This window comes from Sminthopsis crassicaudata, chromosome 5, assembly GCF_048593235.1.
Source record: "Sminthopsis crassicaudata isolate SCR6 chromosome 5, ASM4859323v1, whole genome shotgun sequence".
NCBI lineage: Eukaryota > Metazoa > Chordata > Mammalia > Dasyuromorphia > Dasyuridae > Sminthopsis > Sminthopsis crassicaudata.
Window position 1 is genome coordinate 19,729,612 of NC_133621.1, and position 13,454 is coordinate 19,743,065.

The 13,454-nt window shown below is 45.5% G+C and overlaps 1 protein-coding gene across 1 annotated transcript in view; it reads left to right on the forward strand.

The window, feature by feature from the left end:
• Window positions 1-13,454, forward strand: part of OSBPL10 (oxysterol binding protein like 10) — a 187,829-nt gene that overhangs the window by 48,442 nt on the left and 125,933 nt on the right. Inside the window, 1 exon segment of the mRNA XM_074267278.1 lies at window positions 10,350-10,525. Within this exon segment, the coding sequence (XP_074123379.1) occupies window positions 10,350-10,525 (176 nt within the window).

The window sequence follows — 13,454 nt, forward strand, 5'->3', positions numbered from 1 at the left end:
CCTAGGAGCAGGGGAGGCGCAGGAAAACCCATTCTCTGGAGCCAGCCTTGGCCATTTGGATTCTGCCAAGGACAGTGATCTCTCTATGTTGTTTTTCTTGATACTTAAAGAGTATTTTTCAATCTTCCCTCCTCCCTCTTCCCCAGTTCATCAAAGTCTCCTCTTATTTCTCTCGAGTTCCACAGATTCATGATTAAAAGCGCCTTTCAGGCCATGTTGGGGGAATTATTATTTCTTCTGCTTTCCTTCCTGTGCTCTTCCATTCCTGAAATCAAACCTAATCACACGGGTGTTCCAATTCAGACTTAGGGCATCCAATTTAAATGAGGCTTTCTTCCCTCCAGATGGTGTGAAATATTGGGCTTCACTTGCTGGAGCTGCTTCCTCAGTTGATTTGAAAAAGAAATTGAGTCCAGAGGCACATGGTTTACTTAAACCTGCTTTGTTGGGTGGGCCCCCAGCCCCCACAGCCGCCCGGGTATTTCTTTAGGTCCCACGGGATTGGAGCTGATGCTTCATTCGCCTAATGTGCTGCCTCTTTCTCCGCTCCGTTACTTTTAAAAATTGATAATTAATCTCTGTTGGGAAACTCCTTTTAAAATAACAAAGCTGAGAAGCTACAGACAGTCTTTGCTGAATACGTGGACGTTCACTGATGCAGACGAGACTGAAGCGAAGGAGGTCACTCCGTGGGACCCTCTGACCGCCGCCCAGGCCTTCGGCAACAAACAAAACTGGAAAGAGAGGTTCGGTTTTTCACATCGCAGGTTATTCCTGGAAATTTACCCTCTGTTCTCAATGGAACCCTCCCTTTTAAAAAATATGGTTTTAGAAAAATAATGATATAGTAACAGCCTCTGTCCAGGTAGGTACCATTCTTCCTCTGGAGACTAGCACTTCTCTGCCCAGAGAGAGAGAGACAGAGAAGGGGGTGGAGGAGGAAGGGGAGAGAGGGGGAGAAAGAGACAGAGAGAATCTCAGTTCAGGGTGAGTTGCCTAGCCTAGAGCCTGCATTCTGGGCAAGAGAAAACCCAGTCTCAGGGGAGCTAAGTGACGTCCAACTCTGTCTTGTTTTCTGGGATCCCAGTTAGCTCCCACAGTTGAGCCTCCATTCTCTTTGGGGTCTCCATTCTCTGGGGTGGCTAGATGTGTATTCTCATTCTTGCAGTGACAATTCACTTAAGCTTCTCCTTATGGAAATGCCTTCTTAACCTGGGGCTGTGAGCTCGTTTTTTTCCTTTAATATTTTAATAACTACTTAACAGTTGGTTTCCTTTGAAATCCTATGTATTTTATTTAAAAACATCTGAGAAAGCTTTTATTCTGAAAAGGGATGGGGAGATCTCAGCAGTTTTCTGGGGTTCACTCCCCTCTTCTATAATAATAGCTTGTGTTTTTTCTTGCAGTTGAGTCATTCAGTTGTGTCAGACTTCATGGACTATACCACATCAGGACCTTCTGTTGTCTACTATCTCCCAAAGTCTGTCCAAGCTCATGTTCGTTGTTTCCATGGTATTACTCTACCCATCTCATTGTCTGCTGGCCCCTTTGGCTTTTGCCTTCAATTTTTCCTAACATCAGGATCTTTTCCTGGAACCCATCTTCTTCTTATGTGGCCAAAATGCTTACATTACAACTTCAGCATTTGACCTTCCAGTGCACAGACTGAATTAATTTCTCTTTTTAAAATTAAATTAAATTTTTTATTATTATATTTATACTTTTATTCTTAGGGTTAACTATTGTATTTATTTGTTTTTTAATAAAGTTTTTTTATTTTCAAAACATATATACAAATAATTTTTCAACATTGACCCTTGCATAGCCTTGTTTCAGATTTTCTCCTCCTTCCCCTACCCCCTCCCATTGATTGCAAGCAATCTAATATGTTATACATGGTAAAATATATATTAAAACCAATGTGTGTAAACATATTTATACAAGTCTCTTGCTGCACAAGAAAAATCAGATTAAAAAAGAAAGTAAATGAATAAGAAAACAAAATGCAAGTGAACAGCATCAAAAAGAATGAGAATATTATGTTGTGGTCCACACTCTGTTCCCACAATCCTTTCTCTGGGTGCAGATGCTCTCTTCATCACAAGATCATTAGAACTGGCATCAGTCATCTCATTGTTGAAGAGAGCCATGCCCATCAGAATTGATCTTTGTGTACTCTTGCTGTGGCCCTGTACAATGATCTCCTGGTTCTGCTCACTTCACTCAGCATCAGTTGCTGTCAGTCTCTCCAGGCCTTTCTGAAATCATCCTGTTGGTCATGTCTTACAGAACAATAATATTCCATTACATTCATATACCACATTTTATTTAACCATTCCACAACGGATGGGCATCCACTCAGTTTCCAGTTTCTGGCCACTACAAAGAGGGCTGCCACAGACAGTTTTGCACATGTGGGTCCCTTTCCCTCCTTTAAGAGCTCTTTGGGATGCAGGCCCAGTAGAAATACTGCTGGATCAGAGTGGATGCACAGTGTGATAACTTTTTGAGCAGAGTTCCAAACTGCTCTCTAAACTGGTTGGGTCTGTTCACAGTTCCACCAACAAAGTATCAGTGTCCCAGTTTTCCCACATCTCCTCTACATTTATCATCTTTTCCTGTCATCTTAGCCAATCTGAGAGCTGTGTAGTGGTACCTCAGAATTGTCTTACTTTGCATTTCTCTAATCAATAGTGATTTAGAGCACCTTCTTATATGACTAGAAATGGTTTTAATTTGTTCATCTGAAAATTGTCTGTTCATATCCTTTGACCATTTATCATGAATTTCTTTCATGTATTGGCTGATTTGACTCACTTGTTGTCTGTGAAAAGTCTTCTCCAGCCCCATGGTCCAAAAGCTCCCATTTTGCTCTGATTTTCTTGATCAGAATCTTCTATAAAAATTCTCGGGCAAGGCCTAAACCACATGAAGATATAATTGGGAAATATTTTGCCAAATAAGTAAAAACAAAGTTTAAAATTCTTATTTATATTTGCATCTTTCTCTCTCCTTCTCATCTTTCTTTGTCCAGGATTTTTCCTTTCTCTTTGTCATCTCTAAACTGTGATAGGGGAGTCCTTTTGGAAGGTGTGCATCTCTGCACATTTTGAGTGTTGTGGGAGGGGAGCCATTAGGAGGCTGATGCATCTTCTAGAGTCAGTTTGCATGGTGCTGGATGAGTGCGTTAGCGGTCACAAAATATGGGGAAAAATCCCAGGTGGGATGAGGGCCTGTCTGCTCTTCCCAGCTGTCCTGTTAGCATCGGGACAGGACCAGTGGGAGCAGGAAACCCAGGAAGGGCAGCTCCAGGTTAATGACTTGGCTGTGAAGCTCGTGCAGATGGGAGAAATACAGGAACATGATTTGAGAGCTGGAAGGAACCTTTGTGATGGGCATAGAGGTGGAAAGTGCCAAAGGTGGGATTAGATTTCAGGTCATGGGATGGTTCATATTGAGAGGCTGGGGGAGGGAGGGGAATCCACATATTGACATGAACCAAGGTCCTTAAAGGCAGGGATTGGTTCTGTATCTAGTACTTTGAGTTGATTAAAATGGGATTCATTTTGGAGTTGTCTCCATGAATCAGCTCCAGACAAATTAGCCTTGCCTTAATGAGCTTAATAAATGCTTGTCAGAATAGTGTGAGAACTAGCCTGGGCAGACTGGGACAGACAGGGTGCAGAAGTCAGCAGGCAGGGGCAAAAGGCACACAGGAGAACAACACGTGGAAGGGTTTCAGTCTGTATGGGGCAAGGCGTTTCTGTTAGAATTGGGAATCTAACAGAACAGCAAAGTCAAATGCAGGGGAGAGGATTGAGGAGGGGGAGAGAGGGCTTCCTCCTTGGGAGAACAGGGAAGGCTTCTTGGAGGAGGTGGCCCCTGGGCCTTGAAGGCCAGGAAGAGTGATTGCAGTTTTGATTCTCCTGATAGTTGGCTGAGAGGCAGAGGGTGTCACACAGTCAGCTCTGTCTGTGTTTTAGGAAAGCCACGTGGGTGGAAGATGGATTGCATTGACTCTGAGGTAGGGAGACTAATCAGGAGATTGCTGCTCATGCAAGAGGTATAATGGGCCCCTGTGAGTGGAGAGAAGGGCACAGAGATGCTAGAAACACTGAGGTGGCGGGGCACTTGGTCAAGGACTGTCAGTCCCATTTTGTTATTGTTTAGCCATGTCTGACTTAATGACCCCATTTGTTGGTTTCTTGGCAAAACACTGGAGTGGATTTGTTGCCATTTCTTTTGGCTCATTTTACATTTGAGGAAACTGAGGCAAACTGGTTTAAGTGACTTGCCCAGGATCACACAGCTAGTAAGGGTCCGAGGCTGCCCTACGATTCAAGGATGTGACCACATGCTCTATCTGATGTCCCATTGACAGGTCTTGCCTCTGGGTGCAAATCCCCTGCATCTCCCAGTGGCCAGGAGATCCACTTTCAAGAGGTCTCTTGAATGATCCCTACTAGTATATTAATCTTTCATTTTCAGTTCTGTTCTTCACTTTTTGGGGAAAAAAATCCATTTTATTTCAGGGGGAAAGGGGAAGAAGCAGGCCCTGACTTGGTCGGTGTCTCTTGGTCAAGTCCAGTCACTAAGCATTTATTAAGCTCCCACAGGCGCTGCACTAACGGACTGTACCTGCCCTCTAGGAACTCTGAGACTAACTGGGAAGACCAGATGATACATCTGTGAATGAGAGCAATGGGATGAATTGTAGATCATTTCAGAGGGACCCGTCTATGATCAGGCTGAGAGGAGGTCCTCGTCACATAGAAATGGCGTCGGGGGCAGGATGGGGATCTTGGCAAATCCAGGTCCCACGTGTTGCCCTTTGCACTTAATTGTGCCCTAGTGCCCAAGTTGAGGGATTGGGTAATCAAATCACTGAAGCATTTGTTAAAAGCCTGGCACCCGTGCTAGACTCTGGGGTTACCCTTACCATGAGCGAAACAATCCCTGTCTAAGGAGATTACATGCTAACAGTGAAGTCCTGTTCAAGTGATGTCCCAAAAATCTTAGTGCTGTAAGCTTTCCAAAAAGGTTATTGCACTTAGTCTTTTGGGACATCTGTAGGCACATAATGAATTTGGATTTTAAAATTTGTTTTTAAGGTGCAGTAGGAAAAACCCGAACACAGACACTTTCGTGTTTAGTTATATAATCTCCATGATGTCAAGGATAGAAACTGGGCAGATAAGCAAAGACATATGTCACTTTTTTGAGGTCGGAGACTCTCTTTGGTGGGCGAAGAGGAAACGTGATATTTGTATATCCCAGTGCTCTGAACGTGGTAGATAATAAGTGCTTGCTGAGGATTCCTGGCCCCCAAAACCTGAACACGGTGAACTGTGAAGACCTTCCTTTTATGATGGTGGGAAGGCCTAAGGTTAGAATTAATAAGCCAGTTTGTAATGTGAAATCACTATGCATGCCCATATTCTGGATACCTTAAATTGAATTTGGCTCTTCCCTGATTCTTACTGAAAAAATATCAGGGTTAAATTAATCCCTTTGTGCCATCTGTTGAATAATGGATTTTTTATGAGCAGAGTGTGTGTATGAGGTCAGTGTTTGCTTTTGGGGCAGAGGTGGGGGGCTCTCAATACCCAGTCTGAGCAGGGAGGATTGGGGGCATCCAAGGAGGAGGCCAGGAGGTGGCTGGGGTTTGCAGGAACCTTCAGGGGAATTTGGACCCATGGGCTTAGAAGGGCTGGCCTGGAGCAGTTTAACGAGCCCGGAACGCTGGCTTCTCCTCTGGCCCAGTCTGTAGTTGGTGAATCGACGATCTTGCCTCGCTTCTTTCTTATTAGGAAGCATATTTCAGGGGTCCTCACTGGGTACTTCTCTGGCCACGGCTGTTTTTCTTTCCCTTACAAAGAACGGGTGGTTCCACTCAGTCAGTCGTGGGCTCGGTTTTGAGGTCGCCACCAGAACTGCAACTCCTTTGCAGAAAGCATTTCACGTGGCTGTCAGCTCTCTGCCGTGAAGCACAGGTCAGGGTGGCAGCGGCCGGCACTTAATCAATAGGACTGGTTGCAGGGCCAGAATGATGGACTACCCGCCTTTCATCTTTATTTCTGAGAAGAATTTGCCTGCTTGTCCCTGCTTGAGAGCAAACTGGAGGGTATTTGATACGCGTGTGGTCTGGATCCCATTGGCAGAATTCAGAGGTCTGGGGACGTTTTCTCCAAATAACCTTTTTAAGTGTATTAAAGGGAACTAACTCTACTTAATACTCCCAGACAGGAAGGCTGCAATCATGTGATGGGGAAACAGTAATGGGTGCAGGCCATCTTTTGAGATATCTGTAACAACCATGGCATGATATAAAACTATTGAGCATTTCTGTTGGTGACGAGGTCAGATCTGTTACTAATAACACCACTGGGTTGGGGTTTGTTGCCGATGTTTATTATCTAATGAAAGTCAAATTTCAGTTGGTGGTTAGCAAAATTAACCTATCTTATCTTTTTTTTCCCCTACCCCCTGAAGCCTACCACAGACCAATGGATTAAGAACCCCGGGTAGGTTCTTTGCAGGCTTTGTAGCGGAGGGAATGGGGGGTGGGCTTTGAGGCAGGAAGCTTTGGAGTTCAAAATCTGCCTTGGGCACTTGGAATAGTTTCCCTGGATCTAGCTACTAAGTCAGAAACAAGCCTGTGTTGCTGGCAAGTATTCTTTATGCTGATCACATCAGAGCTTTTGTGGGTTCATTTAGAATTCCTTTATGTGTAAGTCTGTATATAAATACATAGGAATGAATATATATGTACACTTATATGTGTGTGATTCACATACACACGTTCTCATAGGGTATATAGAGGGTATTTAAAGAGCATCAGTGCCTGCGATGCCAAGCCCTTTCCAGTGCTGCTTGTTCACCTCTCCTGTCTACCTGGCATTCAGCTCTCACTTGTGGCACTAAGAAGCTGTAGCAGCGGCCACATCCTGGTGGACCCAGGTTGGGGGCAACCAGTGGGCAGAAAGATTGTTGGTGAGTGGGGGTGTCTATTCCAAGCACGTGAAGACTCCCCCAGGCAGCACGAACAGCCTGACTGTGACAGGAAGTCAGCCGAACTCTTAGAGCTGATCAGGCGTCCAAGGCACCCGAGCCGTCCACCGCATCCGGGCCGTCACGGTCACTCCGACTCTGGCTTTCAGTCACTGAGAGAGGGGGATATGAGTGCAACTCCCTGAGATCCACTTCGTGGAAAAGCTGACACAGCACCCCGTGATCTCAGTGGTTCTCTTTGACTGTGAAGGACAGACAGTCTCTGTGTGTTTTGTCCCATTTTTATCCAGGACACGGGACAGGTGTTTGGATCACTGATGTACAACAATGTCAAGAGAACTCATTGGTTCCATCAAAGCGTTTCCACGTTTCCTATCTTAGTCTTTTGGGATATTCTGCACTTGGGGGTGTCTTGTTGCTCAGCTCTAGTAGCGTTTGGCCGGCTTAGGCCTTCTCACTGACTTAAAGGCCAGTTGCATTTCCTCCTTTGATCGGGGCTGATTCACAGTGGCAGACCCTCCACTTTCATGGATGACAAGACTGGGTTTCTGGATAAACACTCAGTAAACCAATTGTACCTTGTGTCTGTTCCTTTATCTAGAAATGCTCTTGAGTTTGAGATTGGATTCCAGACTCTGTGCCCACCTCTCTGTGGACCCATCTACCCTCTGCATCCTTTAGAAAATGTGGGATACTCAAAGCCTCCCTGACACGTCTCTTGTTGTTGGCAGTGCCAGGCAGGCTCTTGGAGCCTCTTGTGCCAACCTTCACATTGGTTACAAGAAAGGGCGGCTCTTTTGTGTTTTCAGCTTTTCTGAATGGCTGCTTATGCAGGAGGGGGGCCCACAGCAGCTGTAACCATATGGTTCATCCCTCTTCTTCATCTTTGACTTTGGGCTGCCGCTGATTCCAGCATGGCTCTGCTGTTCGTGCCTCAGTTGTTCTCAGTGGCTCAACCTGTTCTGGGAGGCTGTGTTCATCTTCAGCCTCTCTTGAATAAAGGGCTGGTGACATGCAGATGTGTGAGGCCTTGAGTAACATAGAAGTGGTCAGCATCCTCTCGCCCCCACCCCATCTCTTGCCGCGTAGATTCCAGTTTGGGTTTTGCTTCCTCCTCTCCTGGGTTGGCTCTCGCGTCACAGTCCTGACCTACGTGACAGCTTTCCACTCGGTTCGGAGGTGCAGATGAAGTTTCCCGTCAGTGAATCAAGGCTTACATGTAGATGGTTAGAATTACTGTCTTTCCTTTTCAAAAGGGACCAAAATGACATCACTGTGTTAGAGTTGAGTTCCCATGTGTCTGACTGGGGCTGATCAGACCAATGTGGGCTTGGAGTGCGTGGCCACAGGTTGGACACAAATAGAGCCCATGAACACGGAGGTGGATTCTTTAATTGTGCATCTTGTATTTATTTTGAGCTACTTCAGTTCTGCTACTCTCATAGAGCTGATGAGGGCACGCTATTCTGAGCAATCCTGTGTGTCTCTCATGTCAAGCAGTCAATTCTAAAGTTCTTTATTTTTAGATAGTTTTCAACATTCAGCCTTGCAAAAACTTGTTCCAGATTTTTCTCTCTCCCTTCCCTAAACAGCAAGTAGTAGTCTAATATATGTTCAACATATTCCATTCTTCTATATATATTTCTATACTTATGCTGCACAAGAAAAATCAGAACAAAAAGGGGAAAAAATGAGGAAAAAAAGCAAGCAAACAACAACAAAAAGAGTGAAAATGCAATGTTGTGATCCACACTCAGTTCCCACAGTCTCTCTGGATGCAAATGGCTCTATCATAAGATTATTGGAACTGGCCTGAACCATCTCATTGTTGAAGAGAGTCACGTCCATCAGAATTGATCATTGTATAGTGTTTGCTCCCTTGTACAATGATCTCCTGGTTCTGCTCATTTCCCTCAGTATCAGTTCCTGTCAGTCTCTTCAGGCTTCTCTGAAATCATCCTGCTGGTCATTTCTTATATAATATTCCATAACATTCATATATCATAATTTACCCAGCCATTCTCCAACTGATGGGCATCCGTTCATCTTCCAGTTTCTGGCCACTACAAAAAGGGCTGCCACAAACATTTTCACACATGTGGGTCCCTTTCCCTTTTTTATGATCTCTTTAGGATATAAGCCCAGTAGCGACGCTGATGGGTCAAAGGGTATGCACAGTTTGGTAGCCTTTTGGGCACAGTTGAAAATTGCTCTCCAGAATGGTTGGACCAGTTCACAACTCCGCCAATGGTGCTTTAGTATTCCAAATTCCCCTACATTTTCTCCAGTATTCATCATTTCCCTTTTCTACTATAATCACTCTGATCTCACCCCCTCACTTTTGCAGATGAGACCAAAGTCCAGCACTGGGGGGACCTGCCCAAGGTCACCCAGTTGGTAAATGGCAAAGGTGGGATCTGAACTTGGTTCTGCTGATTTTGCATCCAAGCTCTCTTGTGGGTTTTCTGTTTGTTTTGGCAATGGAGTCTTCGTTACTTCAGTGACGGCAGAGGAAGGTTGCTAGAAAGGACACTGTGCTGTGGTTAATATAGCTTGTTAACCACATATCTAACAAAGGCTAGTCAATGATAACTTGCCTTTTCCCCTTTGTTCTGTTCGTGCCATTTGGTAGCATTTGACATTCTCCCAGAGGGAAAGTTGGAAAGAAACCTGAGGTATTTTATTTTTATGTATAATTATGTGGATAAGACCTTTCTTCTCTCTCCCTCTGGGGTGTATGAGTCTCGAGCACCCCAACAGGGAACAGTGGGGAGCTGATTGACTCTGCAGACCGAGGGTAGCAGGGATAGAGGCAGCCTAGTCATTACAGGCTGGCATAGAGGGCTGTGCTTGTGGCTGGCTGGCTGGAGGGAGCGAGGGTTTGTCTAAGTCCTGTTGACAATGTCCCGGCAAATCCCAGGTATTTCTATTTCTGTGAATCCTCCTGGAAGGCGGTGTCATGGGGTGTCAGAATGAATCCATTACCTGCCTTTTTACCACCCCAGGTCGAAGCTAACAAGCACTTATTGTGCACTTTCTCCAGGTTTAACATGTCTTTGTTGCTTTTGTATTTGGGCACTGAGAGAAAATAATAACAGGGATGTCAGAAAAGGCTCCGGACCCCTGCCCTCGGGGACTTGTGCTTACAGACTGTTTTCCATTTGTAGAATACCGAGTCTTTGGTGAAACCCCAGGAGAGCCTTGACATCTCACTTTTTGTGAAAACTTGATTGCGAGTTAATTTGCTTTTCTGTGTTGCTGGGGCTGTTGGGGGGCGACTTAGAAAGTCTCCCTTTTCTTGGGAGAAAACCATAACGCCCTGTGCTCTCTTTCAACAGGTACTTCATGCTGGATTTCGAGTCTGGGGTTCTGCAGTATTTTGTGAATGAACAAAGTAAGAGCCAGAAGCCTCGAGGAACCCTGTCTTTAGCCGGAGCCATAGTGTCCCTGAGTGACGAAGCCCCCCACATGTTGGTAGTGTACTCGGCTAATGGAGAGGTGTATAAATTGAGAGGTATGCTCACTGTCTCACTTGCACTTTCTGTGCCGACACTGGAGGAGCCATTGTGGTGCCCTTACCCTCCTCCTCCCCGTACCTGCCTTGGATGGGCCCTCTGCTTGTGTCTTGTCACCCCCCCCCCCCCATCAGAGGTGAAGAAACGAGAAGGATGGGCAGAGGTGCTTTGGATTCCCCCGAGGAGGGAAGACCCTTCCCCTACTCTGATAACAACATCGTAAAACGAGGAAAGACTCTGATCCAAGGCGGTGACTGAGGAGGAAGTGTGTCCCCCACCTAAGCTAGCCTGGACGCAGGCCGAAGCGGGCACTTGTGGCCAGCTGTGATTCTTTTGGGTTCTTTCATTTTCAAAGAATACTCATTTCTCTTTAGATCTGGGCTTCTCAGCCTAGAGTTAATGGAACCCCCAGGATCCTAGGGATAGATTTCTGTGAATTTGTGAATTTTGATGGGGGGGAGGGAATAGTGTGTGTGTGTGTGTGTGTGTGTGTGTGTGTATACACATACATATTTTTAACCATCTTCTAATTAAAATTTAGCATTTCATTTAATTATGAACCTGAAAAACTCATCTTAGTAAGGAAGGAAGGGAAAGAGGGAATATTACTGCATTTTCTATTGTATGCCCATCCCTGGGCCAGAGCCCTCTTTAGGAAACCCTAATTTAATTCTTACATCCTGTAAGGTAGCTGTTAGTGCCCCCATTTTCCAGTTGAGGACTGAGGCAAGGAGTGACTTGTCCAGGATCACACGGCTCGTGTCTGAGGCAGGGGTCTGCAAGCTGCAGACTGCCACAGGATTTCAGGATATAACAAAAGGGTCCAGAACTCTTGTTCTAGAGCATCCTCCGAGAGATTTTTCCCCAGCGGGAGGAGTGCTCACTTTGTCTCCTTCCTCTGAAGTCATGCTACACCTGACCACCACCAGCCTCTGTGGATGATATTTAGAGGGAGTTTTGTCTGCGCTTTTAAATTCAACAGACTTTTGTTAAGTAAATGACCAGGAGCTGGGGGCCCAAAGACGAAACAAGAAATAGCGCTGCCCTTCAAAGAATTTTGATTCCCCTTGGGAGAGTTAGTAGAAGGAGAATTGGAGTCTGTGGGAGGGAGTGCTGTCCCCTACTGCCAAGGGCCTGCGTTTTCATTCTTTTTTGTCTTTCTCCTTGAGCCCTTCCCTTCCTGGCTGTTCCTCTGTGCCCCATCGAGGCACAGAATCTCACAGATGCTCGGCCCATTCACAGAATGGGATCTGAGCCCTCGTGCTTCTGATCACAAAGGACCTCCAGAGTCTAGTGGCTGGGCGCGCTCCACACTTTAGCATAAGTCGGTCCTGTGACGATCTCATGTAGCTGGCAACGTTAATAAATGAACCCTCCCGCCCCACCCTGGCCTGTTTGGGGTCCCCACTGAGTAGCACTGACTTCCTCTTAAATCAATGTGCATTTTTCTGTCTATTTGTAATATTTATGTCCTATGTGTATTATATATACTATATTTCCCCAGTAGATGGGGCAGGAACTAATTCTTTTCTATTCTCGTGCCTCCTGTATCTAATATTAATAACATAACAATATTTTAAGTGCTTAATAGATGTTTGGTGAGTCTAATTTGCCCTCAGTGGACTTTATCTGGTTCTTTTAGCCCGTGGCAAAATCTCGAACTTGAACCCTGAGGTGGTTTGAGTATATTGTGTTACCACAGCCCCCTCATGGACATGGAGTACGCTCGCTGGCAGACAGTATGGGGCCAAGAGAATCCAGATATTTTGATGCTTTGGCCCATCTATTTGTTCACTGCTTGTGGTGCCAGTTAGAGGGTGACCCCAGCAGAGGGCTATTAAGGTCACATCTCTCTTTTTACAGAAGGGGAGACTGAGGCTCAGAGAAATTAAGGAACTCAAGGGTCACTTGTGTAATGATAAACAGCATTAGAATCTGAACCAATCTGCCTGATTCCCAATTTTGGGTTTTATCTGCTGTATTATTCCACCTGCCAGAAAGTAGTTAATGCCTTTTATTATCTGCTTAGACATCATATTTCTAGAAGTAGCTCCATAAAGCCATCAAAAACCTATAAAATAAAAATGGGTGCAGTTATAGACGCAAGGGTGAAGCCTCTGTTTGGAGGGAAAGCTGGTGAGATGAATACATTTCCTGGAGATGTGTGCAGCATCTCCTCTGGCTGCTGAGATTTATGTGGTCTTGGCCAGGGCCAGCTGCTTTATGGCTAAATAAATTGTCAGAGCAGAAACAATAGGTGGAAAAACTTGCCGACACTTATTCCTGCCTGCCTGTGGTTTTATAAGATTAAAACGACAGAGCCACACGTGAGAAAAGCCCAATGTATCTGACAAAAGAGCAGGCGCGGGTTTGCCTCTAGTTATTAACAGACCATTGGTTATTAAAGCCTCATTTATTAACTTATTAACGTTGCATTAGCTACATGAAATCATCACAGGGTCAAATTAAGCTGAATACGGGGAGCCTCCGGCCACGTGGGCTTTGGTGGACCTCCTTTGTGGCAGGTTTTCTGAGCTGCAGAGGGGAGGTGGGAGGAGGATTGGCCCCTCCTGGGCACACACATCCACTGGGAGGGCAGGGTGGCCCTTTTGCCACTTCCTCTTGGGTATGTTTGCTGTCATTTTGGGCATTTGCGGAGCAGGGACCTCAGAGGCTGTGGAGTCCATCCTGTTTCCTCCTCTGGGAACTTACAGCCTGTTTTCTGGACTGGGTTTGCTTCTGCTTTCCCTGGGTATGGTGGCTGGTCTTGGGTGTGAAAGTTATCTGGTATTATCCCAGGGCCAAGTCACGAATGCTTAACAGATGGTTCTTAGGGCATAGTTTCCAGATGATCTTCTGAGAATTTCAGATCATTTGGTAATCTTACCACCCCTGAGCACAAAATGGGGAAGATGATATAAGAATTCC